Source organism: Leucopleurus acutus (genome assembly GCF_964270905.1).
Source record: "Leucopleurus acutus genome assembly, chromosome: 3".
NCBI classification, from domain to species: domain Eukaryota; kingdom Metazoa; phylum Chordata; class Mammalia; order Artiodactyla; family Delphinidae; genus Leucopleurus; species Leucopleurus acutus.
The window spans coordinates 85,826,223-85,849,996 of NC_139145.1; the positions used below are offsets into that span (position 1 = coordinate 85,826,223).

Consider the following 23,774-nt stretch of genomic DNA (forward strand, 5'->3'; position numbering starts at 1 on the left):
TTTATTTTCTCCCTCATGGTGGAATGGAAAAATGGAAAACTTGCATGTTTTAGTCATTAAAAAAGAACCACACATACACAAGATAGTAGAGAGAGTTGCAACAAATGTATTGTTTCACACTTTCTGGATGTCAATTTTTGGTTCCAACATTATTAATCACAAAAAGTAACCATTTCACTGACATTTAGTAAGTAAAATAGATCTCAGTAAAACAGAACCTGCATTCTAGGTTGGACAACATCAGTGCAAAGTCATTGTACTTCAGTGTGCTAAATGGTTCCTAGTAAAACTGATCATTCACATGAGGAAATGAAACTTTAAAACATTTAATGATGGATTAATCAAATGCATATCATTTTACTATATGAAGAGCCTCATCCACCAAATTCAATTTCGGGACAGAATTTTTTTATTAAACTGATGACCAACTTTTTTGCTTATTATTTGTTGAAATTTACTTCTTTTCATCACCCATAAAAAGCAAGGACAAACTTCCTTTAAGGTTTCTATTTTTCATCAGTATTCATCCAAACAAGTTTCAATAAAAGGTGATAAGGATAAACCTGCATTTCCCTTTATGTATATCTAGTTTGGAGAATGAAACTATGAACAGAAACTAAAAGAAAATAAAAATTGAAGTCATCGTTTAATGATGACTATATGGAAGGCAAGAGGCACAAATTCCCAGGTGAATTTTAATCGTGTCTCCTCTAAGTCAAGTCATTCAGAAACGAATGGCAAGTGATATTCACTTTAGTACACAATTTGTAAATGTGGAAGCAGGAATAGTTGTCATGATTATTTTATATTCTATCTCTGTTAAGAGTGGTTCTAAAAACAGTCTGATGATTCATAAGGCTAGATAAGCAAATCAAACTTTATAAACATATGACAAATTCTAAGTTGCTGGCACTGAAACGGTGGGTTTGCATATGGACAAGTAAGCTGTTTGCCTTAAATCTTTGGGGTACCCTTGGCTTTTAATATTTTGTTCTGATATTCAAGCAGAAAATACATAACTGCATTTTATACAGTAAGCTGATCTAAGAGTGGAAAACTTGTAGGGATGAAGGCAATTCCAAGTTGTATGTATGCATATAAGTGGCTTTATAGAATAAATGTACAGCCATTAAAGTTATACAGGGACAGTGCAACTTAAAACCCTCAGCTCCTGTTTACAGATTGCCAGATCTAATCTTTCTTGTCCAGGTTACTGATAACATAACTTATTTGCTTAAAGGTAAACTATGACCTCCTGCTACTATACACTGTATTAAGAATGACATACCAATATCTAGAAGGTGAACTAAACATGTAATAAACATTAAAGTCATATGAAATTTTGTTTTCAGTTTGCTGACAAAATTTAGCTTCTTCCCGAGATCATTTTTAGTTCAGCATTAGTGCTACACTAGCTAGAATTTAATTCATATGAGTGTCTTTATTCAGTTTTCAAATTTGGAATACTTTGAATCCAAAATATATACCAATAACCTTTTTAAAAAGTGAAGAGTCAATATAATCAGCATGGACTTTTTCTACCAGTTTCACTTTCTAATCCATTTCCCACCAACGGTATTTCACTCTTATCCCTCATAATTTCATAACGAAGTATCCAGATGATGTCTTTCAGACTAACCAGGAATCTAAATCTCAAACACTATTTTGAAGAAGAGTAGAGTAAATAATCTTGGTAATCTGTAAAACAGCTGCGTGCAGCGTGTACTGTATTACAACAGCACCAAACCCTTTATAAAAACCAAGCATTCCTTCTTCCTGCCTTATGGTATTGATACAGTCTCTCATTCCCTCATACTGTGTATTAATTGGAAGCACTTCATAGCCAAGGTCTGTATTGTCAATTATTGTGCGTGTTCCTTGAATGTGAAGGCGGTGCAAAACTGTTTCCAATGGGTAAAGTATAACATCAGAGCAAAGACTGGCAGCAAAGTTAGCAATAAGCTCTGGAAAATAAGCATCCAACATACTCTGCACCGGGCTAGTGCTCTCAGCTAGGTGGCTATTGTAAGTCTTTCTCTTTAGAATTAGCAGGACAATCTTCTGAATGACTGAGCTAATGATGTAATGAAGAACCCCATGCAGCACCGTAGGGAAGATCAAGGAAAGAAGCGGAAGTAGTCGTTTGCTGTGAGGCACTCCCAAGCCTATCACTCTTCCAATTCCTTCTTTAATACATTCCAAAATTCCAGTATTGTCTCGAATTATCTCACTCTGAAATGAAAATGATGAAATGAGTAAAAGTTAACATCTGCTTATTCTGCCACAAAGAAGGATTCTTTCTAGGTCCCTTTTAAACCCTAATTTTCTGACTAAAGAGGAAAACCATCAATGGTTTGCAAACTTCAAATGTTATCTAGGCATTAGATTCTTTTTTCAAATAAAATTTCACAAAACAGATAGCAGTGAAGCTGGGAGCTATTCTTATTGGGGGAGGGAAACGAGAAGAGATGTGGAGGGTGACACACCTGGTTTCCCCACCCTCAAGAACCTCCTTAGGACACATTTTGAAAAGCAACAAATATTGTACATGACATTGAAGAGGTAGCACAGTGCTTGGAGTTCTTAAGCATTGCTTTAAAACCCACCTCCATTATGTACTTACTGGTCATGTGACCATGGGCAACTTACTTAACTTCTCCTAAGAGTCAGTTTACTGTTCTATAAAAATGGAATTAGGCCTATCTACCTTTTATGCACAGAGTTGCTGGGAGCATTAAATGAAAAAAGGCCTGGTACCCAGAACACACTCAATAAACATGAGTCATTATCATCTGCATTGTCTCCGCTTTTTTACAATTATGGGGATATGTATAAGGAAGTTTGTGATACTGGTTACAGAGGCATGGACAGGCAGAAAAGGAACAACTAAGAGGCCAATTTGGCTGCAGCAACGACTGAAGAAGAGAACAGCAAAAAATGAAGTTAAAAAGGTAGTCAGGGGTCATACCATGCCACTGTGCAGACCTTGGCCTCCAGTCAGATGGGAAGTGACTAGGTGGTTTTAAGCATAAGATGGGTAAGATACAATTTATGTTATACTGGCTGTTGTGTAGAGGAGAATGAGAGCAGAGGCTGAGAAACCAGTTAAAGATATGATGGTGGATTGGACTAGCAGGTAGCAAAGGAAATAAAATGCTGCAACTGTGCTTTTATCCTAAAATTATAGCCAATAGGAATTACTGGTAGATTTGATTTGGGGTGTGAAAAAGAGAAGACAAGGATGACCTCAAAGCTGTTGGCCAGAGGAAGTGGAGGAATAGCAGTGCCTTTTACTGAGATGGACAATATTCCTGGGGTAGCAATTTGGGGGGAGAAGATCAAGAATTCAGAAATGTTAAGTCTAAGGTGTAAACTCCAAGTGGAGTTTATAACCTAGACTACAAGGAAAAGGTCCGAGCTGCACGTACAAATGTGAGAGTTTACAGTGAAGAGAACATATTTAAAACCATGAGACTAAAATGAGCTCACCTAACCTAATCCATTTACCTGCCTCTGGCCCCCTTCCCAGTCCAGTTTATTTTTAATACAGCAGCCAAACAGATCCTATTAAAGACACAAGTTAGATCATGTCACTCTTCGCTCAAACCTACCAAAGACTTTCCATCTCCCTCAAAGTAAAGCCAAATTATTACAGTGATCTTTAGTGTCCTGTGTGAGCTCTCTCCTTCTTACCTCTCAGACCTCATCTCCTCTTGTTCTCCCTTCCTTAGTCAGCTTCAACTGTATTGGCCTTCATTTTGCTCCTCAAACATGTAAGATATAATCCTACCTCAGGGCCTTTGCACTTGCTTTCCCTCTACTTAGAATGTTCTTCTCCCAAATATCCATGTAGTTCTTATGTTCAGACCTTTACTCAAATGACTTTTGCTTCTGAGAACTTTCCTGATCTTAAAAAAATAGTAACATCCCTTGCTACCCATTACACATCTTATTTCATTTCCTTGTTTTATTTTTTAGCACTTAGCACCATGAAGTATCCTTTTGTTTATCTTGTTTATGTCCATCTTCCCCACAGGAATGTAAGTGCCATGAGGGCAGAAAGTTTTTGTTTGCTATGTTATCCCCAGGGTCTATAACAGTGCCTGACATAGGTTAGCACTCAATAAATGAATTTAATTCATTTATTTAAAATTTTAAAATCTAAAATGAGCTTTTAAAAAAAATTAGCAGTTAAGAAAGATTAGCTGAAAGGTGAAGTCAGTAAAAACCTTGATTTAATACTATGCTGAGAAGTCTGAAATTGATCTTCGAGAATATGAGTCAACGTGGATCCTTAATCAGCAAAAGGATACAAGCACTGCAATTTAAGAACACTAATCTTGCATGAATATGTAGAATGGACTTTAAAATGCAGGAAACAGAACAAAGATTCTTAGTAAAGACAACAGATCACTAGGAAGTTCATATTGAAGAATGGTGGTGTTCTTTAGGAGATCTATATATACATGTGTATTTTTCAAGGGAAAGACTGTTCTCAAAGAGATCTGAGCTCCCCAGACAGGCAAAAACCACTGAACATGGTAGGGAGAAAGAAGCTAATGTAACAAGAAGGAAAGAGAATGGTGGCCTATCGGTGGGGAGGAGCAGACAATCTCAGATACTCCCTAAAGTTAGAACTGAGAAGGCATGATGGCTGATTGGTTATGAAGGATGAAAGAAATATGAAAATCACGAGTTTTGTAATTTTTAGATTCATATAAAGGTGAGAGTTAAAAGGATTCATGCAAGTAAATGAGTTCTCCAGGACAGTGAATATGGGACACAAAGCAGAGAGGGTCAAGGATTGTGCCTTGGAGCTACAGGAGAAGAGATGGTAAGAGGTTACTAAAAGAAAAGGAGGATGTTCAAGAGAGTAGAAATTGAAGGAAAAAAAAGAGAACTAGAAAATCAGACAAAAGGAGTCAAAGGAGGCGGTCAGCAGGTGGAACCTGGGGCAGAAAAAAACAGGGCATTTGGGTTAAAAAAACAAAACAAAATGAACATATAGTGAGCTGGGCACTTTACATAAATAATTCACTTAATTTTTATAATTCAGTTAATAAAATACTATTCCCATTTTATGTATGAGAAAATTAAGATTTAAAAAAGGTTAGGACATCTGCTTAAAGTCACAGGTCTAATTTAAGTAGAGAAACGTGACTGTGATATGGGTCTGCATAAAGCTAAAACTTGTTTTTCCCCAATATATCACGCTGTTTCGTTTTTTTTTCCTTCAATAATTATCTTCCTGCTATTTTTTCCCCCTTATCTATAAAATGAGGCTATGTCATAAAGTGATAATTCTGTAAACTGCAGCCCCATACAAAGGTTATATCCTTTCACATTGCCAAATGCAAGGGGATAGGAGACAATATTTGGGTAGCAAGATGTTAACTTCAGTTAATAATTCTAAAAAATAAACACATAAAAAATCAACAATAGGTTCTGCCCCCAATCCACCCCCAACTGAATCTCTGCCCTGGGGTTTGAAGGCAAGCAGGTAAATGTGAAACACATAAAGGACTTCCTTCCTCAATTTGTGCCGTGCTCCACTGCACTGTGTAGTGAAGCGAGAAAGGTCTGTGATGGTTTTGGAGTTCCTTCACCATTCGGTCCAATTTGTATTGTAATAAGTCAATGTTTCTAAAGTTGTGCAGGAAGATGGGGTCATTACGAGTTTATGCATGAATAAAGTTTTTTCTGCCTTTAAAAAAAAAGAAAAGAAAAGAAAAACAACGATGGCCAGAAAAGCAATTAAGTGGAAAAGAGTAATTAGAAAAGGAAAGGCTGATCCAGTGAGGTTTCATAGAGAGGAAACTCATAAGCGCTGATTATGACAAAGAAAAAAATATGCCAGAGGATCTGATGTTGGAGACAGAAGACAGGTGGTAGACAGTTAGTTGGATTTTGTGTACAGGGTAAAGTTAAGCTAGCTCTCTTACAGTTTTAAAGGCAGGAACGGTATGTGAGAAAGTACATTAATTCAATGTACTTGAAGTGCCACCATGTGGTTAGAAATAGTGAAACAATTTAAAATGCTAGCAGGAGACTGCTTTCGCTTTGTAGTATATACTAAGCACCATAGCATCAAATGTTCCTTAAAAGGCATATTTAAAAAGAATGCTGTTAGTAAACTACCTATGGGGACTACCTTCTCACTGTTAGGATGATTATCCATCATGTTTTATGTTCAGGTAATTAGTAATTTATTGTCTGATAAGCCATAACTATTTGAGTTATTAAAAAGTTGGAGAAAAAAACAAAAACAAAAAACAACCCTATAGATTTTTTTGTATTCATAGGCTGGTTTCTGAGATATCTGAATGAAGAGTACAGCTGTCTGTGTAAGGGATAAAAAGAATTAAAAGTGTGAAGTAAATTTGCAAAGGAAACAGACACACCAGCAGTGTGCCTAGTATATAATCTTTGATATATGTATGGTATCTGAGAAAAAATAATTTTTTTAGAAGGATACTGTCTTAAATTTTTCTGTTATACTATCAGACATACACAATATACTGAATATTCCAACAACATTTTTAATTTAAAAAAAGACAGGAAAACATAGCTCACCTGTACTGTTTCGATTAGACTTGCTGAATAAAAAGGCATTGCCACTATATAAGTTAGGCTGTAGAAATTAAAACAAACTTATCAGTATACTGAAACAAGATGCTTACACTAAATTTTTTAATATCTACATTAATACATCAACATAATTTATACTCAACCTTGAATAATATATTCAAGGTTTTTAACTATTAATACCTATAGCCTAAAGATACTTCGGAGACCTGTAACAGAAGATGCTTTACTCAACAATTAGAGATGAAAAATTCAGTATTAATAATAACACAGTGACAGCCTGTAAAGAAAATTATTTTAAACCAGTAAAATGTAGGCTTGTTTATGATTCACTGTTTGGACGTCTACCTGCACATAGCTAATGTAGCCTGTATATCTGATACCTAAAATTTAGGTTGAGGGATCCATTCCATTGCTTGCCTTTTTAGTGATATCTCAACAAGGCTACTGTTCTGCTATTGTCCTATCTATTATCATTATCCATTCCCAGATTTCCCACCCAGCAGAGCTAAGCCAGTCTTCCATGGTAAGTGAAGTCCCCTTTTATTATTAAAAAACAATATTGTACAGCTTTGCAAAGTTGCCTCCTATTGCCACTATTTAGACATAGTAATATTACAACTTTGCAAGCCTGCAAAATATAGTTATTTAAAATAATGTCAAGGTGGGACTTACCTAACCCTATGGGCCAGGTCCTGGCAAGTAGTGGTTTTCAAGGTGAATGGAACATCACTAAGTAAAAATGTGCTGGAATGTCCCACAGAGGGAGCCAGCAAGCTGGGGGGTTTCCAATTCCCAATCTTCAAAAAAAATTAAAAAGTGAAGAGTAAAATTCTAATCCATAAAAATGGTCAGTGTTGTAAAGTCACTAAGTGCCTTTAGGACTACGTTTTAATGACACTAAGGTTTTGTTTGAGTTTACTCATCACCATACAAATATAAATTTGTATGTCTGCTTACTAAGAGAATAATGATAATAATAATAAGAGTAATAATTTTCCTGGCAATTCAGGTTTAACAAGTTGAAGATCTCTGCTAACTTCCTAAGAATGCAAAGAAAAATTAGGTTGTGATTTTAGCCTTTCAAATTAGAAGGGTTATTTAAAAGACAACATATATTTCAGGATTTTATTCCTAAATTCTATGTTACTTTTCTGATTAAGTTCTAGTCCCACAAATATTTCATTGCTCTACTTTCCTTCACTTTATTTAATAAGCTTTTTTTCAGTTCTAACACTATAAAAATGGATATAAATGCTGCTTTTGATACTTACGATTTCAGTAGAAGGTGTTCTCCTATTTGTTTAGGATTCCATTTATGTGAAATCTCCCTAAAAAATAAATAAAGTAAAAGCCATGTTTTCTAAAACATCTTGAATTAGCTTAAGCTTTAAAAAAGTAATCAATTTTTAATTTTTTTTAATCTGTAGGAGAAATATATTCTCATGATGAACATTTTCCTTTCTGGGACCCGTCAAACAATTACAGTGGGTTGAAAAGAGAAAAAACATAGAAGGTCTTTCTGTATGTGCTGACAGAAGGGGATGACAGAGGAGGAAGAGTTATAACTGACTATAAAAATGAACATGAGACATTAGATAAGATGCAAAAATGATAGACTGAGGAAAACACTCGACGGGGAAGAGAAAGGTAAACAATAAAATAGGATAAAGGAATAAAAAAAGCTTTAAAATGTATGTAAGAATGAGAATTAGAAAACAAAACAAAATTAAGTAACTGTAATTCAGAATGACACATACATTTGTATAGCCCCTAATGTTCAAAGTGCCTTTACTTATTGAGATGACATTACTTTTGTGACCTTTATTATATTCTATTATCTTTTTTAGCTCCTACTATATGCCAGGCATTGTGCAAAGCACTCTGCATAAATTACTTCTAACCCTCACAATGAACCTATAACCCCCCATTTCATAGATGAGGAAATCGGCTCAGAGATGGTTCATAACTTACCCAAAGCCATGCAACTAGTTAGCGGTGCAACTTGGTCTAAACCATGGTCCGTATGACTTGAAGTCTATACTATCTGCCTGTACTGCCTCTCATCTCATTTGATACAAGAAGGAATCCTGTGAGATAAGCAGAGCAGGTACTGTCCTATTTCTTTTACTTATGAGAAAAATAAAGGTCAAAAAGATCACAGGTGGGCATATACCCTGAGAAAACCATAATTCAAAAAGAGTCATGTACCAAAATGTTCATTGCAGCTCTATTTACAATAGCCCGGAGATGGAAACAACCTAAGTGTCCATCATCGGATGAATGGATAAAGAAGATGTGGCACATATATACAATGGAATATTACTCAGCCATAAAAAGAAACGAAATTGAGCTATTTGTAATGAGGTGGATAGACCTAGAGTCTGTCATACAGAGTGAAGTAAGTCAGAAAGAGAAAGACAAATACTGTTTGCTTACACATATATATGGAATTTAAGAAAAAAAAATGTCATGAAGAACCTAGGGGTAAGATGGGAATAAAGACACAGACCTACTAGAGAATGGACTTGAGGATATGGGGAGGGGGAAGGGTAAGCTGTGACAAAGCGAGACAGAGGCATGGACATATATACACTACCAAATGTAAGGTAGATAGCTAGTGGGAAGCAGCCGCATAGCACAGGGAGATCAGCTCGGTGCTTTGTGACTGCCTGGAGGGGTGGGATAGGCAGGGTGGGAGGGAGGGAGACACAAGAGGGAAGAGATATGGGAACATATGTATATGTATAACTGATTCACTTTGTTATAAAGCAGAAACTAACACACCATTGTAAAGCAATTATACTCTAATAAAGATGTAAAAAAAAAAAGATCACAGGGATATGTTCAAAGGAGAGAGGCAGAATGCCAGGTCTGGAACCAAGGTCTAGGACTGCGTGCTTCCTACTATTTAGGTTACCTTTGGAAACCAGAAAAGAGAGAAGAAAAAGAAGAGAGGCAAGCTGAATGAAGAACAAAAAGGGAGAAAGTTATATCAAGAGAAAAGTCAAAAAGGAGAAAAGAACATGGAGAATAAAAGGGAAAGTAAAAAGGAGGCGGTGTGGGGCGGGGGCGGGGGGAATGAAAAGGCAGACAGAGGGGATGGAAGGGAGGCGAGGGGAGGGAGGAAAGCAGAGAAACAGAGAAAAGGAAAATGTAAAATAAAGGGGAGACTGGCTGCCACCTGCTCCCCTGATGACATTGGCACCCATGTACCACGGCCACAGCAGGAACCTGAGAAAAACATTTTCTATTTGAAATGAGTAAGTATGACAATCATAAGGAGACAAAGGAATATATTTTATACTAAAAAGGTAAAGGAAATTAATCACTGATAATGTAAGTGCTCTAAAAACAAACTCAGTACACTTATGGCATGGGTGGTATGTGAACTTTTCTACATTTTTCTAGGAGACTGAAAGGTCTGCAGAGAAACTTTTAGACAACAGAACAACCATCTCTGATTCATCACATTCTGATTAAATTAATACCAGAATACTATATGAGGCCTGAACAACTATCGAAAAATGCAGCTGGAATGACATTTAATGATTAAGACGAAAATTGTAAAAAAAGATTAGGCTACTTAACTTACTGACAGTGACTTTATGATTATAAAACAAAATATGCTAAAAGTTTTGGAAAATTTCTGGGCACTGCTATTACTCTTACTATGGCCTCAGAAAGGGTTATCACAGGTTATTATGACATTAAGTTTGTGCACTCCATTAACATTATGGATAGATGGGTCTGTGACCTGCATTTCTGTAAGGACTGGGCCACCTTTCCTTTGAATACTAATTACTGCGGCCGGTTCATAAGATTATTAGGATTAAGGTAAAAAGAGTGAAAAAAGAAATTTAGAATCAAGTATAAAAAAAACCCTGAGACGCTCTTCCTGGTATCTGCTTTCTACTCCTTTATAAAATGTGTAAAACTTATTGCCACAGCTCTATAAATTTAAATTAGCATATTTAAATGCTTCAGGAAAAAGGGTAGTGTAAAAATCTACTTGTGATTAAACCTTTTTATATTTCATCATCAAATACCAAAATATATAAGTATATTTAACTCGCTATTTTCACAAGCAAAAACTGCCCTTCAAATGAGCAACAAAATTAAGTGAAGTGACTTACTTTTTATCGGTTTTTCATTTGACACACTAACACACATACTCCCATGCATAATCAATACACAAATGCAATAGAATTTTTAAATAACGCTCTATTTATACAGTCTACTTTCCATTGCCTCTTATTTTCCCGTGCTCAAACTGCCCTCTTAAAAAAAAAAATCTTCCCTCAATGTAACCCAAGCCCCTCATCTTCCAGCTCCTTCTCTTCATCTCTCCTCTTCACAGAGGACTGTCTAAACTTGCTATTTCCATGTCCTAGCTTCCCACTCACCCTGAACCCATTCCAAATTGGCTTCTACCCTATTATTCTAAGAAAACAACTCTTGCCAAGGTCCCCATGACCTCCACATCACTAAATCAAATAGGCATTTTAAGGTTGTGCCTTATTTGACCTTTCAGCAGCCAACATGCACTTGTGTTCTTCCCTCCTTCTGGAAGCACTCCCTGCCCCTGTATTCCACTATCCCATACTCTTCTGGTTTTTCTCCTCTCTTCTGGTCTCTACTTTTGACTCCTTTGCAGGGGCATTTTTCTGAACTCAGCAACCTATTCTGGAGTTCCTAAAGGCTCAAGCCCTGTTCTTTTCTTACTATATAAGTTACATTCCTTCCCCAGGCAATCTTACCCAAGATGATGCTTCAGAACCTCCCAAATCTATTATCTTCAGTTTAGACTTCTCTCTGTGTCAAAATGAACTTGTCCAAAATCAGACTTATAACTTTTCTTTCTTACTCTTAGACTCTTTTACTGTTCCCTAATTGAGAACTTAATCAGAAAGGAAATCTATTGAATTGGAGAAAGAGTTCATTGTATTTAAAATGGAATGTGTTTCAAGTCAGTGAATTCAGAGGAGTCATTAGGAGAAACAGACAACATGAGGAGAAAACAGTAAAACAGTACTGGTACAACTACACATGTGAGATGAGTCAAACTAAGCTGGAGTTCAACTAAATGGATTCTGTGAGAGACTGAACTATACAGGTAGCCTTGGTTAGAGGTGCTCCTTATGTTAATGATTTGAGAAATGCCACGTGAAAGGAAAGGGTACTTCAGGGTAGAGCAACACAAAGTCTAACTCACTCCACCTGGGGGAAGGTTGGGGGAAGAATTTAGGAGGGATCTGAACAGTAGATAAAGAAAGAGATCACAGATGATGATCCTGGGCTTTATACATTTTTTTAGAAAAGTAATAAATACTGAGAAACTATAATGTGATCAGATCACAAATTCAGATGTGATCATAATCAGTATAAAAAAATATTGGTGAATCCAGACTGTCTCACCTATTGTACCTAGTGATCACCGTGAACCTCAGTCTCAGAGACCCTAGAGCTCATCCTCCTCAAGTGGTAACTTCTGTGAAATGCTTTGGGTTTCTGCTTTAATACTGTGTCTGCTATGACTTTGTTTTCCCCCAAGAAAAGTCAACCTTGCCCAAATAAGTTAGAATTAAAAAAAAAAAATGTTTACACTGTATGTCTGAGAATGGCTTTATTTGACATCTAGTTACACAAGCCAAAATCCTAGAAGTCATCCTCGACACCCTGTCTATCATCAACCAACTTTAATCCATCATCAAGTTCTATCAATTTTACCTAAATATATCTCAAAATCATCTATTTACATCCATCTCAAAAGATACCATCCTAGTCCTAGTTACCATATTTCTCACCTAGATGGTGACAGCTTATGAACATGTATGCTTTTCTCTACTTTGGTCCTCCTGCAATCTTTTCATCTCCACTTACAATGACCCTTTAGAAACATAAATCTGATCATGTCATTGACTCCTGCTTAAAACTCCTCAATATTCTTAAAGTGGCCTACAAGGCCAAGCGCAGATTGGCTCTTGCTCTCCATCCTGCTCTCTGAGCTCAAACCCTATGAGCCTTCCCTCAATTACAGGAATTCTCCACATTCCCCCTGCCGCACTGCCTCTGCACCAACTGGTCTGTGTCTCCTGAGTGCCATTCGGATCTCAGCTTAAGTGTCATTTTATTAGGGACACTGTTCCTAACACTCTAATACTGTCACAGAACCATATTCTTTTCTTTTAGAGAAAAAGCCTCAGTTTGTAATTATTCATTCATTAGTGGGATTATTTTACTTAACATATGTCCCTTACACTAGATCCCAAGTTTCATGGTCACAGGTACCTTTTGTTTCTTCTCACTATATACCTGATTTCTAGCACAGAACCTAGCACATAGTAGGGACTCAGGAAGTATGAGCTAAATAAATAAATGAAGTAATGAGTGAGATTTACCACAAAAATTTAACCCAAGTAGAATACCACAAAGACAACCTTTTCTGTCTTCTTTAATAAGATTCAAAATGACCAACAGACAATACATACCCACACAACTGATGTGTCTGTGTGTCTACAGAGTAAGAAAGTTAGATAATAAAATTTAACAAAATTTTGTGCCTTCTCATTCTCATTTCTCTTTTCCCTTCCCTTTAACCTGAAGTTAAAGTTACTACTTCATCTCTGCTTTAGAGAAATGGTGTTACTTGCCCAAGGTCCCAGAACTAAAAAGTGGAATAGTCAGGACCAACAGTGTTCTGACTGCAAATACAGAATTCTTTACTCTTTGCGGTACAGAAATTACTGAATTTTGTTAAATTTTTATAAAATTTTGTGTTTGTGGGAGAACTTCAAGAACATTTGATGACAAGTACTAAGTTTTGATCTTATCCTGTGATATGAAAAACAATGGGGTGAATGAAGTTAGCCAAGGGCAGAAATTCAGATTTTTTTTAAGTATGAGAGGAGAAACTTAGCTGACAAAACATTTTTTGTTTTCTCTGTAACACTCAGCAAAGCTGTGTTAAAGGAACTTCAAAGCTATATGGTCCTTTGAAAGCAATCACACTGGCAAAAAGCCTGATATCAGTCTCTTCTGCCTTTACTTCCTTCCCTACAAAGACTGATTCTCAGATTGAGATGCTAGTGGCTGCACCTTCAACTACCTCACTTCCTTGTCAATCCAAAAAATTCACCCTGCCAGGGGCCAATTTTGGAATAATAAACCACTCGGTCTTTAACTCCATCCCTGGGATTTACTGTTGATACAGAAAATCCCAGAGTCCTGCCAAATAGCACCTAAACAAATTTATGATCTCCAACATTATCTCTTAACATTATTTTCATGTATTCCTTGTAAGATCCCCTTCCTGTTACTCCTAGCTGTGACTGTCTCAAATGTCTATCATTGTTCTTATGCTCTATCTAAACCACCCCAGTATGGTTTCACCTGTACCCTGTTTCAGAGAGAAAATATACCCAGAATCAAACATTCCAATTTCTCTACCCTCTCCCTCCAAAAGAATCTACAATTCTGATTCTCCTCTCTTGGCTTGCAGGCCACCACTGTCCTACAGCTTACTGCTCTTGTTAATTTTTTTTGTGAACATCTCTTACTACTCCCCTCTATTACCTCTCCTACACCACACACACACACACACACACACACACACACACACACACACACACACACGTGCACTCACACACCGCCCAGGATTCTGTCCTTGGTCCACTCTCTGTCATCTAGTCTACACGTCCTCCTTAGGGAAATTCATCCAAAGCTTCAACTGCCACTTTAGTGCCACAACATTCAAAGCTATGCCTCCAGCTTTAAATTGTCTCTGAGACTGATCCACAGTTCCAACCACTACTAGGCATGTCCCCCTAGATGTCTTGCATGAATCTCAAACTTTATTTATTTATCCAAAAATATTTATTTATTTATTTATTTGGCTTCATCAGGTCTTATTTGGCAGCATGCGGGATCTTTGTTGCAGCATGCGGGCATCTCTCGTTGTGGCGTGAGGGCTTCTTTCTAACTGTAATGCTCGGGCTCTAGTGCACGCGGGCTCAGTAGTTACAGCATGCGGGCTCAGTTGCCCCGCGGCATGTGGGATCTTAGTTCCCTGACCAGGGATCGAACCCGCATCCTCTGCATTGGAAGGCAGATTCTTAACCACTGGACCACCAGGGAAGTCCCTCAAACTTCATTTATTGACAGTTACATTCCTTATCTTCTTTCTGACTCCAACTTACTCTTCTTTATAAATTCTCCAACTCAATTCCAATCTAGAAATCTGTCACTGCTGCTAATTCACTCTCCCATAATCCCATTCCCAATCTATCACCAATTATCTATTATACTTTAGAAATGTTTATCCAGCTCCTCCCTTCTGTTCTACTCCATAGTTCAGACCCTTCTCCGTCTGGCCTAGATTACTGTAACAGTTCTCCGTAAGTCTCTGTCTACAACACTCCATGTTTTAAAAAAACACTGCCACTTGAGAAATCCTTGATCAAAGAACCCATATATTAAACAAAAAGAAACAATCCCCCCCCTTAGATTCCCAACTCCATAGACAATAAAGCCTAAGTCACTTACAAAGGCAGAACCATGCTTTAGTCTAGCACCTCAGCCTCTTTTCACGTTATTCTACTCCACACATGCCCAATATCCTAAGCACAAGACACTTCTTATCACCTGGACCTTCCAACTTCCATAAAATTGGGCATGCTGTGACCTCTACTTGCTCTCCTTCTCTGCCAAGGTATTTCCTACTCATAATTCCAGATCTAGCTCAGATTTCAGGCTGTTAAAAAAATCTCTGCCAATAAATCCACGCAAAGTGTCCCCTGCACTCTGAAAGGCGTTTGTTTAATTACGGCACTAATCACGATGTAGTAAAATTTGCTTACATATGTCTCCTTCACCAAGCTAGCCACTTAAATAACAGGAATTGCTCACATACTCAGGTTTGTTCCTTAGTTGATAATTGTTGATATATAGCAGTAGGAGCTGAAAGAGCTCAATAGATATTAGACCAGGAAGCATTTTCTTTATCACATACTAATTCCATAAGATATAATTAATTATTTATTCTCAGTTTCTTCTCTTAGCTACTTCAGGCAAGTTTTCAAATTCAAGGTATTTTTAGCAACTATCATATTTTGTCATATATTTAATATGAAGTTAATCTGAGAAAATGCCAAAAAGGTACCTTGGTAAAGGTGTGAATTCACTGATTATTCCCTCTGCTCCAAGTGTGACTCCCTGAACAATAAATGTACTTCCCATTCCTTTCCAAAGAGCCCTTGGTCCCTAAAATGAACAAAATTTATGGTTATTTCTGTTAATGCCTAAAAAAGAAACCAAAAAAAGGTCTTACTAAAACTTGATATTGAATGTTTACTGATATTTTCCAGTAAGGCATTATTCAAAAGGACATTTTAGTAAAGAACTACAACTGAAGTAAGTCCTATCATTATTTTAACATTTGTTGGGTGGCCTACATTTAGGTGAAGATAAACACTCCAATTAATTATCTCTAATATGGATTAAATACCCCTAATATTTAATTAATTTTGGCAAAGGTGTGAATTTACTGATTATTCAGTGATATCAAGAAGATGTCATTATCACGTTAAGTTAGTTTTAGTATAAGAGTTACAATATCTTTAATAACTAAAAGGAATTATTGTTGCTTTAATTATTACTAAGGCAAAATGGCACATTACAAATAACTTTAATAGAATGTACAGACTAATTCTCACCTGAGTTTTGTTGAAGCTGTACATAATATTGATGACTGTAAATGGAGTGAGATGATAAAGCCGAGCATGGTAATTAACCTGTAAAAAAAGATATTTCATGGTTATTTTCTGTTATTGTCTTGTTAAGAAATAAAAAGTCATGAAAGATACAGTGAGTCATAGCATAAATGAAAGTTCAATTCTAAAGTCAGCATAAATTACACATAAGCAAAATTACTCTTGAAAGTGCTTTAAATAACTTAAAAGTACAGTACATGAGGTTGTACAAATACAGCCCTGAAGACCAATGTGTGATATACATAGTAATGTAGAATATATAATAAAGAGGGCCTTGGTGTTTGATATTTATGTTTCCTTAAACACCAGAATTACATTCAGTGTGGCAAAATGCTCATGCCATTAACACACAGGAACCACGAAGAACTCAGGGAACAGCAGATTCCTGTCTACCAATGGCAAGCAATAACAAGCTACAAACAATTGGTAAATTATGAAATCAGTATACGGGGTCAGAATTAATACTTATTAAGTGAAATAATAAAAAAGAAAGTATCAGAATGCATCATACATTCTGAAGGTATTATTTGCTAAAACATTTTAAAAAGTTACTCATATAGAAGTATACACTGGATCACAATGTGATATTGTCACAATGTAAAATATATGCCTGAAATTCACTGTTCTAGTGTATGTAACACTGTTAGGGCTATTTAAATAGCTATTTCTCTCTATATGCTTACTTTTTGGTGCTAAGCATAAACAGCTTAATTCTTAACTATTTCTATCTTGTCTAACTCAATTTTCAAAGAAGATAAGTTATATTATAGGAGCTTTTGCCAGTGTGGTCCACTAGCCCTCAAGGGCCTCATTACCCTTTCAGGGGATTGACAAGTTCAAAATTATTTTCTTGATACTAAGGCATCATCTGCCTTTTTTACTGTGTTGACATTTTCAGTAATACTGCAAAAGCAACGGTGGGTAAAATTACTCACTTCATAGCATGCATGAAGGCAGTGGCACCAAACTATATTTTTGTACTTATTGTATTCTTTATCCGACTCACTTATAAAGAGGCAAAAGCCACTTTCCCTAAAGAATGCCCTTGGTGAAGCAGTAAGACACATTTATTTTATAAAATGCTGACTCTTGAGTACACATCATCTTTCTCATTAATATTTTGTGTGTTGCATAACGAAGATGGCTGTCATAAGGAAAAGAACTTGTCCGATGGAGTTTTGAGCCTGAACTAACCACTTTTTTCATGGATCACCATTTTTTTCTGGAAGAACTAACAGAATATAGTTATTCACATTTGGGATAACATGTTTTTAAAACTGAACAAAGTGGGCTTGTTGATTAAACAAAAACAACAACAACAGTATTTGTTGCCAATGATAAATTTGAGCTTACAAGCAAAAATTATAATTCTGGAAAACCTATATCCACTATCAAGATCGTATGAAAACTGAAACGCTTTTCTGGTGAGACTGGTAGTGATTTTAATGACGGTGGTCTTTTGATACTGTAAAATCAAATGTCATAACATTTAGATGATCTATATGATTCAGTAAATTAGTATTTTTCAATTAATCAATGCATGATGTAACAGAAGCATGCACACGTAAAAAAACTATTCAAGGGCTTCCCTGGTGGCACAGTGGTTGAGAGTCCCAGGTTAATCTCTTTGTCAATGGGATCTTCAGATAAATAGACTAGTTACACTTACTAGGAGGAAGAGACTTTATCTAGAGCGCTCTTAGGACAGCCCTGGCTAAAGGATTACTATAAATAAACCTGAGGGCTTCCCTGGTGGCGCAGTGGTTGAGAGTGCACCTGCCGATGCAGGGGCCACGGGTTTGTGCCCCAGTCTGGGAAGATCCCACATGCCGCGGAGCGGCTAGGCCCGTGAGCCATGGCCGCTGAGCCTGTGCGTCCGGAGCCTGTGCTCCGCAACGGGAGAGGCCACAACAGTGAGAGGCCCGCGTACCACACACACAAAAAATCTATTCAACATGAAGTACAAATCAATAGCTTTTAATGTAACAGGGTATAAAAAGTTGATTGACGTGGTTTCAGATTTCACATTGCAAATAATTTTTAAAAAGTTACCACTTATTGAGTTTTGGTGTAGTATCAAAGAAGAATATCTGCCATTACCTCTTGTTTCTTTCAAAAACAAAGTGTTGCAACAAATTGCCTATAGAAGCAGATGTGAAAATCTGGCTGCCTTCTATTATGCCAGACATTAAAGGTATTTTCAAAAAAGTAATAGTGATTTTTCATAAAAAGGCTATTTATGTCAGTATCTAATGATACTAATGATCTAATGATCAGTATCTAATGATATTAATATTTTAATTAATTAAACATATATATATATATATATATATACGTATGCATAAATTTTTCCAGTTTGGGGTTCTGAAATGGCAAATATTGATAGATATAATCAATATAAACAATTGTTCTTTGGAGACCTCAATAATATTTAAGACTTAAGAGCTTTCAAAGACCAAAAAGTTTGAGAACTGATATAGATTTTGGTGAATGTCACATGGGATAATGGTTACATGGTCTCAGTCATTTATCTGAGGTCTGTACTTCAAATCAGGGTTAGAATTACTGTTTAGAAAATCATAGAAAGTACATTTACCTGACATTGGCGGCGTAGAACAATGCAGGGATGGGCCAGTACATTTTCTGTAAAAAGACTATAAAATAATAATTTATAACATTTAATTTACAACACATATAAATCTGAATTTATTCTTGAAGAATCATGCATTACTTACATTATGCATTTTTCTTAAAATTAAAAAAAACGTTTTCAAATGTCTAGACATGTTTGCAAATCATTGTACCAATAACAAGATTCAATATGAAAAAAACTAAAGCCAGATTCGCAAACTGGTAAGCAAAAGCAACAACATATATAATATTAATATATACAGTATAAAGATGAAACTACATCTTGTACGCCTGATATGGAAAACTTCTTTCCTAGACAATTTAAATGCCCCTTTCCATTTCTTTCAGAGGATGTCCTATGAACAAAGTTCCTATCAGAAGGGCCATCTGCCCTATAAATTCTGTAAATTTTGGTTTTGATGTACTTTGCACTTAAGTTATATGGATTTTAACGATCATGTAAGTAAAACCTAGATGCCATGTTGCTAAATATCTTGTTATAATTCTAATGTTCAGCAAAAAGGTTCAATGCACAATTACTTTTTTTTGGGAGACAAGATTAGATTTTATTTTATTCTTTGGATAGATACATGAAACTTCTTACAATATTCCTTACAAAATTATTTTGTGTTTATAAAATTGAATGACTATTCTCTATCCTTACTGGGAAAAAAAATCAAGTTATCGATTTTAAATAATAAATTTTTTCTGCAAAATATTTTTCAATATTTTAACTACTGCTCTAAAGAAAGCAATACTAATTACCTAACATTATAAATTAAAGAAAGAACTTCAAATAAAAACTTGAATTAAAAATCTTTAGACAAAATTACCTTGCAAGTCCAATACCAAATCCAGCAAATCTATTCAGCTGTTCTAAAACAGAAGGAATAAGATTACTCATAACCATTATTTAGGTTTACTGTGAAAACAACAAAAAGTATTTTCTTTTTAACATGATATTCATTTAAACTCCATGTACCAAAATCAAATTCTGATAGGGGCCAGAGAGGCCATCTGAGGAAGTGAAGAGCTCTGTGGTGGCTTGTGGCAAGTTGCAAGGTGTAGACCTTCTAAAGGCCCAACTGCTTTTCAGCTCCAATCCATTGTTGCCACATGGGACTCTGAGTCCAAGGTTTCAAAGCTGTGATTTTTCTAAAGAGATATTCTCATTTTTATATAGCATCTTCCAATCTTAAAATACTAGCAACTATTTTAAAAAGCATTAAAATGTTGTGTGGACCAAATCAAACATGTTTGCAGGTAGAATCTAAGGGCTACCAGTTTTCAACTTCTGACTACAAATAATTTAAAATTTTTTCTAGAGAAGACTCTGACTGATACTTTCACCAACTTTACCTCCCATGTTGTAAAATTCGTCCTTCACTGTTACTGATGGAGAGCATCTATGTTAAGCCACTAGTTGCAAGCAAAAATACCCATGAAAATTATTAAATTGAAAGAGCACTTAGGGTAACTGAAATGGGTAAATAAGGCTCTCTTCTCTACTTCCCCAAGTTTTAAATACTTTGATAGTAGCTGCTTAATTAGGTCTCGGTGATAGACTACTGCGTCCATATGCACTATAGCTGATGGCATATCTATAGTCTTATTAGAAGAGTTTACAGCTGGAAAATTCCTATGCATATGTCAAAACAGAAAATAAAACCTTTTTCTACTTAATTGGAAAACTTAAAATCATAATGGTGAAATATCACAACCCCAAGAGACCAGACATTAAATTTCAGCTATAATACGATATTCACAAGGGATAATTTTTCTCTCATCCTCTTTTCTCTCTCCCCTCTCTTCTCCAATCCCTCCCTCTCATCTCTGCTCTTTTGAATGAAGTAATGCCCTCACTATTCCCTGACAGACAGAACAAGGTCACGTAAACAGTCTCTGGGGAAACCACTTGGTTCACTATTGCCTTGAAAAACATGCAAGGTAGAGAGAAGCTTCTTTTGCCCAATTAAGATACTTTCCTTCTTTCAGCTTTTCCCTTTTTGTGTGTGTACAGGTCATCTGCTAATATTAACAGAAAATACCACTGACATTTTCTGGAAGGTGTTAGGAAGGTTTACTATTGTTAACTGTGTAAGTCTCTCAGGCTTCTATCCTCTTTGCAGTTATTCACCAGCCTCTAAACTGCTGCAAAAACCCCCCACAAAACCCTGGTTATTAAGAGCTCCTCCTCATTGTAACCATCAAAGCATACATTATGAAAAGATAAAAACATCAGCTTTACTGCCTAAAGGTAACTGTGTAGCAATCGTACATGCATTTTCAATCATTTATAACTTTCCAGCACTCTTTCTGGGACCTGTAGGAAAAAAAAAACTAGACAGAGTGAAAAAACTAACTGTATGACACTGAGTAAGTCACTGATCCTCCTCCATCTGTCCTCACTGGATGACATTTGAAGTCTATTCCTCCCAGTAACCCAAATCAAATAAATATTACTGTATTTCCAAGTCGAAATCAAAGAAATGAGAATACAATTTATGTCTGGAATATACATAATATTTAAGGATGTAATCTATTATTTTAAGAATTTCAGGAGAATGGGAAGATGCAGGCATTATTTCCATTTTACGAATACAGCAGATGTTGACAATATCCAGATCATACAGTGTTGAAATTAAAACAAGTCTTCTGACATGCTACAGAGAATAATTATGTCTTGATTCCAAAGACTTATCTTGAAAATCTCTTAGTGATTTTGACTTTTCAGTGGAGTTAAGTCAGAGAAAGAAAGCAGGAGGTGCGAAAATACAGGGGTAGTTTGGGGATCTAGAACAGATACAATTACTATGAGTAAATGGAAAAAGGAAAGATACACTTTTAGCCTACTCTGTGCTCCATACTGTACTAGGCATTACTCACACCTCATTGTTTTGACACTTATAAAACCCTGAGTTATTCTTCTACACACCTTAAAGATGAGAACACTAAGAAATCACAGAGGTTAAGAAAGTCTCTCAGCTTTTAAGAGTGGTAGAGGCAGATTTGAGCCCAAGACTGCCTTTGCTGGAAATACTTCTCTTTCCTTCCACATTTCAAGGAAATATAGCTGTTGGTCAATTAGGTATTTTTCACATGATTCCCAATAAACAGTAAACCATTTCCGTCTTTCTTGATTCAGGTCATGGAATGTAATATGCCAAAACCCTCCGAAATCCTACCATTCAGACCACAGCTAAGTCAGTCGTCTTCTTTTGGAGGTGATCCTGGAGAAAACATTGGTGTAAAGAAGCGGGAGGAGGCCCGCTTCAGGGGCAGAGGACTAAAGGAGGGCAGAGGGTGTGGCGCGCGATAGGTCGGGAGGCCCGGGAGGCGGGACCCTCCGCGCGGCTTCCGGGGTATGCAGGACCCGGTCTGCGGCTCCCCACTCCACCCGCCCCTACCGTGCGCCCCAGGTCCCTTACCGCTGCTCTGCCCGGGCACGCTGCCGCCGCCGCCGCCGCCGCCGCGGGGAAAGGGTTCCTCTGCTGGACCCTCGAGCGGGGTGGAGGGAGGGGGCACACCGTAGGGCGGGCTCTTCTCGCCCCAGTGCAGGTTGCGGCTACCCGGGATGTCTGGGGGAGTTGTCACCCAGTGGCTCAGGTCCGACGCGGAGCTGAAGGACCTTGCAGGGAAAGCGCCGCCAAAGCCCTGCTCATCCCGGGCACCACTCCGATAGCCCAAGCCATCGAATCCGTCCGGGCGCCGCGGATGCATCGCAGACGGGGCAGGATGAGAAGAGCCCACCCGGAGGCCACCACTCCTGGGGCCACGGCGACCTCGGGCCACACAGCTTTTCCTCCTCCGGAGTCTCCGCGTCTGGGGAAATTCTGACAACCGGAAGTCACGTTACAAATCCGGACGTTCAGGGAGCACGTGATCGTAGTCTCTTCCGGCGGCCATTAGAGACACGGTTGCTAAGGTGACGCGGCAGTAACTCTTAAAACTGCGGCCCTTAGTAGGGAGTGGGAAAATGACTGTCGGGTTAATGAAACACAGTACCGAGAGATGCTGTGAGGGAATTGGGGCGAGAGGTGCGGCCTGGATGAGAGGAAGTCGAATAAAGATGTTTCCTAGAGGGAGTTGACGCGTGGGTGGAGCTGACGCCAGAAATCTGATCTCAGGCAGAAATGCCCCGCCCCACACAAAGGCCCCAGGTCTAGCTCTTTCATTTCTTCGCTGGGCTGGTGTCCCGCCTGCCACGAAGGAGCTATTAGAGGTTAGAGTTGCGGGATGTTCGTTTATCTGGCTTTGCCTCCCGCACATAGCGTTTTGGGTAAAATCTGTTGAGAGATCTGGTTCGGCTCAGTGAACCCAAAAGTATTGTGGACGGCTAGAGCAAGCGTTAGAATAGAACGTCGCGGGAGAAAATCCGCCTCTTCCCCTCCCCTCCGCAATCTACCCCAAGAATATAAACTGTTCTCCGGGATTTAGGAATTAAGCATTTTGCTTTTCTGAGGCCACAAAACAACTATAGTTTTCTGTAGCTTTTTCTTATTTTTTTTTCTGCTGCATCTAAATCAGTCAGGGTATTTAAATCCAAAGCGATACTGTTCAAAATCGAGACCCTAGTTAAAAAATTAAGAGGACTTCTAAAGAGAGTCTCCTACTACCTGTTTTCATCAGCTCCGTGGGCTCTTCTGGCAGCATCTCTCTCCCTAGATGTGAACGAGCCTAACATGGGTTCTTCCTGTGTCCCTTCTGACCCATTGGACTCCCAGGATTCTGAAGGCTTTCGGAAGAGAACCCTGACGTACTATTCTGAATCTTCCAAAAGCCAACCTT

At 37.4% G+C, this 23,774-nt stretch overlaps 1 protein-coding gene across 2 annotated transcripts; it reads right to left on the bottom strand.

Moving 5' to 3' along the window:
* Window positions 1–85: 85 nt before the first annotated feature.
* On the bottom strand, window positions 86–22,829 carry SLC25A46 (solute carrier family 25 member 46). Of its 2 annotated transcripts, XM_082837221.1 has the most exons (9): window positions 22,415–22,807; window positions 19,820–19,862; window positions 18,952–19,009; window positions 16,299–16,376; window positions 15,746–15,846; window positions 7,860–7,916; window positions 6,574–6,631; window positions 3,508–3,564; window positions 86–2,232 (listed from the first exon to the last, which is right to left on the bottom strand). In XM_082837221.1, the coding sequence occupies exons 1-9, from the start codon at window positions 22,704–22,706 to the stop codon at window positions 1,654–1,656; spliced, it is 1,323 nt and encodes a 440-aa protein (XP_082693347.1). In that variant the 5' UTR covers window positions 22,707–22,807; the 3' UTR covers window positions 86–1,653. The 2 variants fall into 2 exon arrangements, with proteins under 2 accessions (XP_082693347.1, XP_082693346.1); XM_082837220.1 differs by lacking the exon at window positions 3,508–3,564 and having other exon boundaries at window positions 22,415–22,829.
* Between the last annotated feature and the right edge of the window lie 945 nt (window positions 22,830–23,774).

Excerpts from the sequence above, each read along its gene's own strand:
- SLC25A46 (XM_082837221.1), bottom strand. The coding sequence starts at position 22,706 with ATGCATCCGCGGCGCCCGGACGGATTCGATGGCTTGGGCTATCGGAGT. Across the intron at positions 19,010-19,819 it reads TTTGGTATTGGACTTGCAAG|TCTTTTTACAGAAAATGTAC; the intron begins GTAATTTTGTCT and ends ATTATTTTATAG. Across the intron at positions 6,632-7,859 it reads GAACACCTTCTACTGAAATC|CCTAACTTATATAGTGGCAA; the intron begins GTAAGTATCAAA and ends TAATTTCTACAG.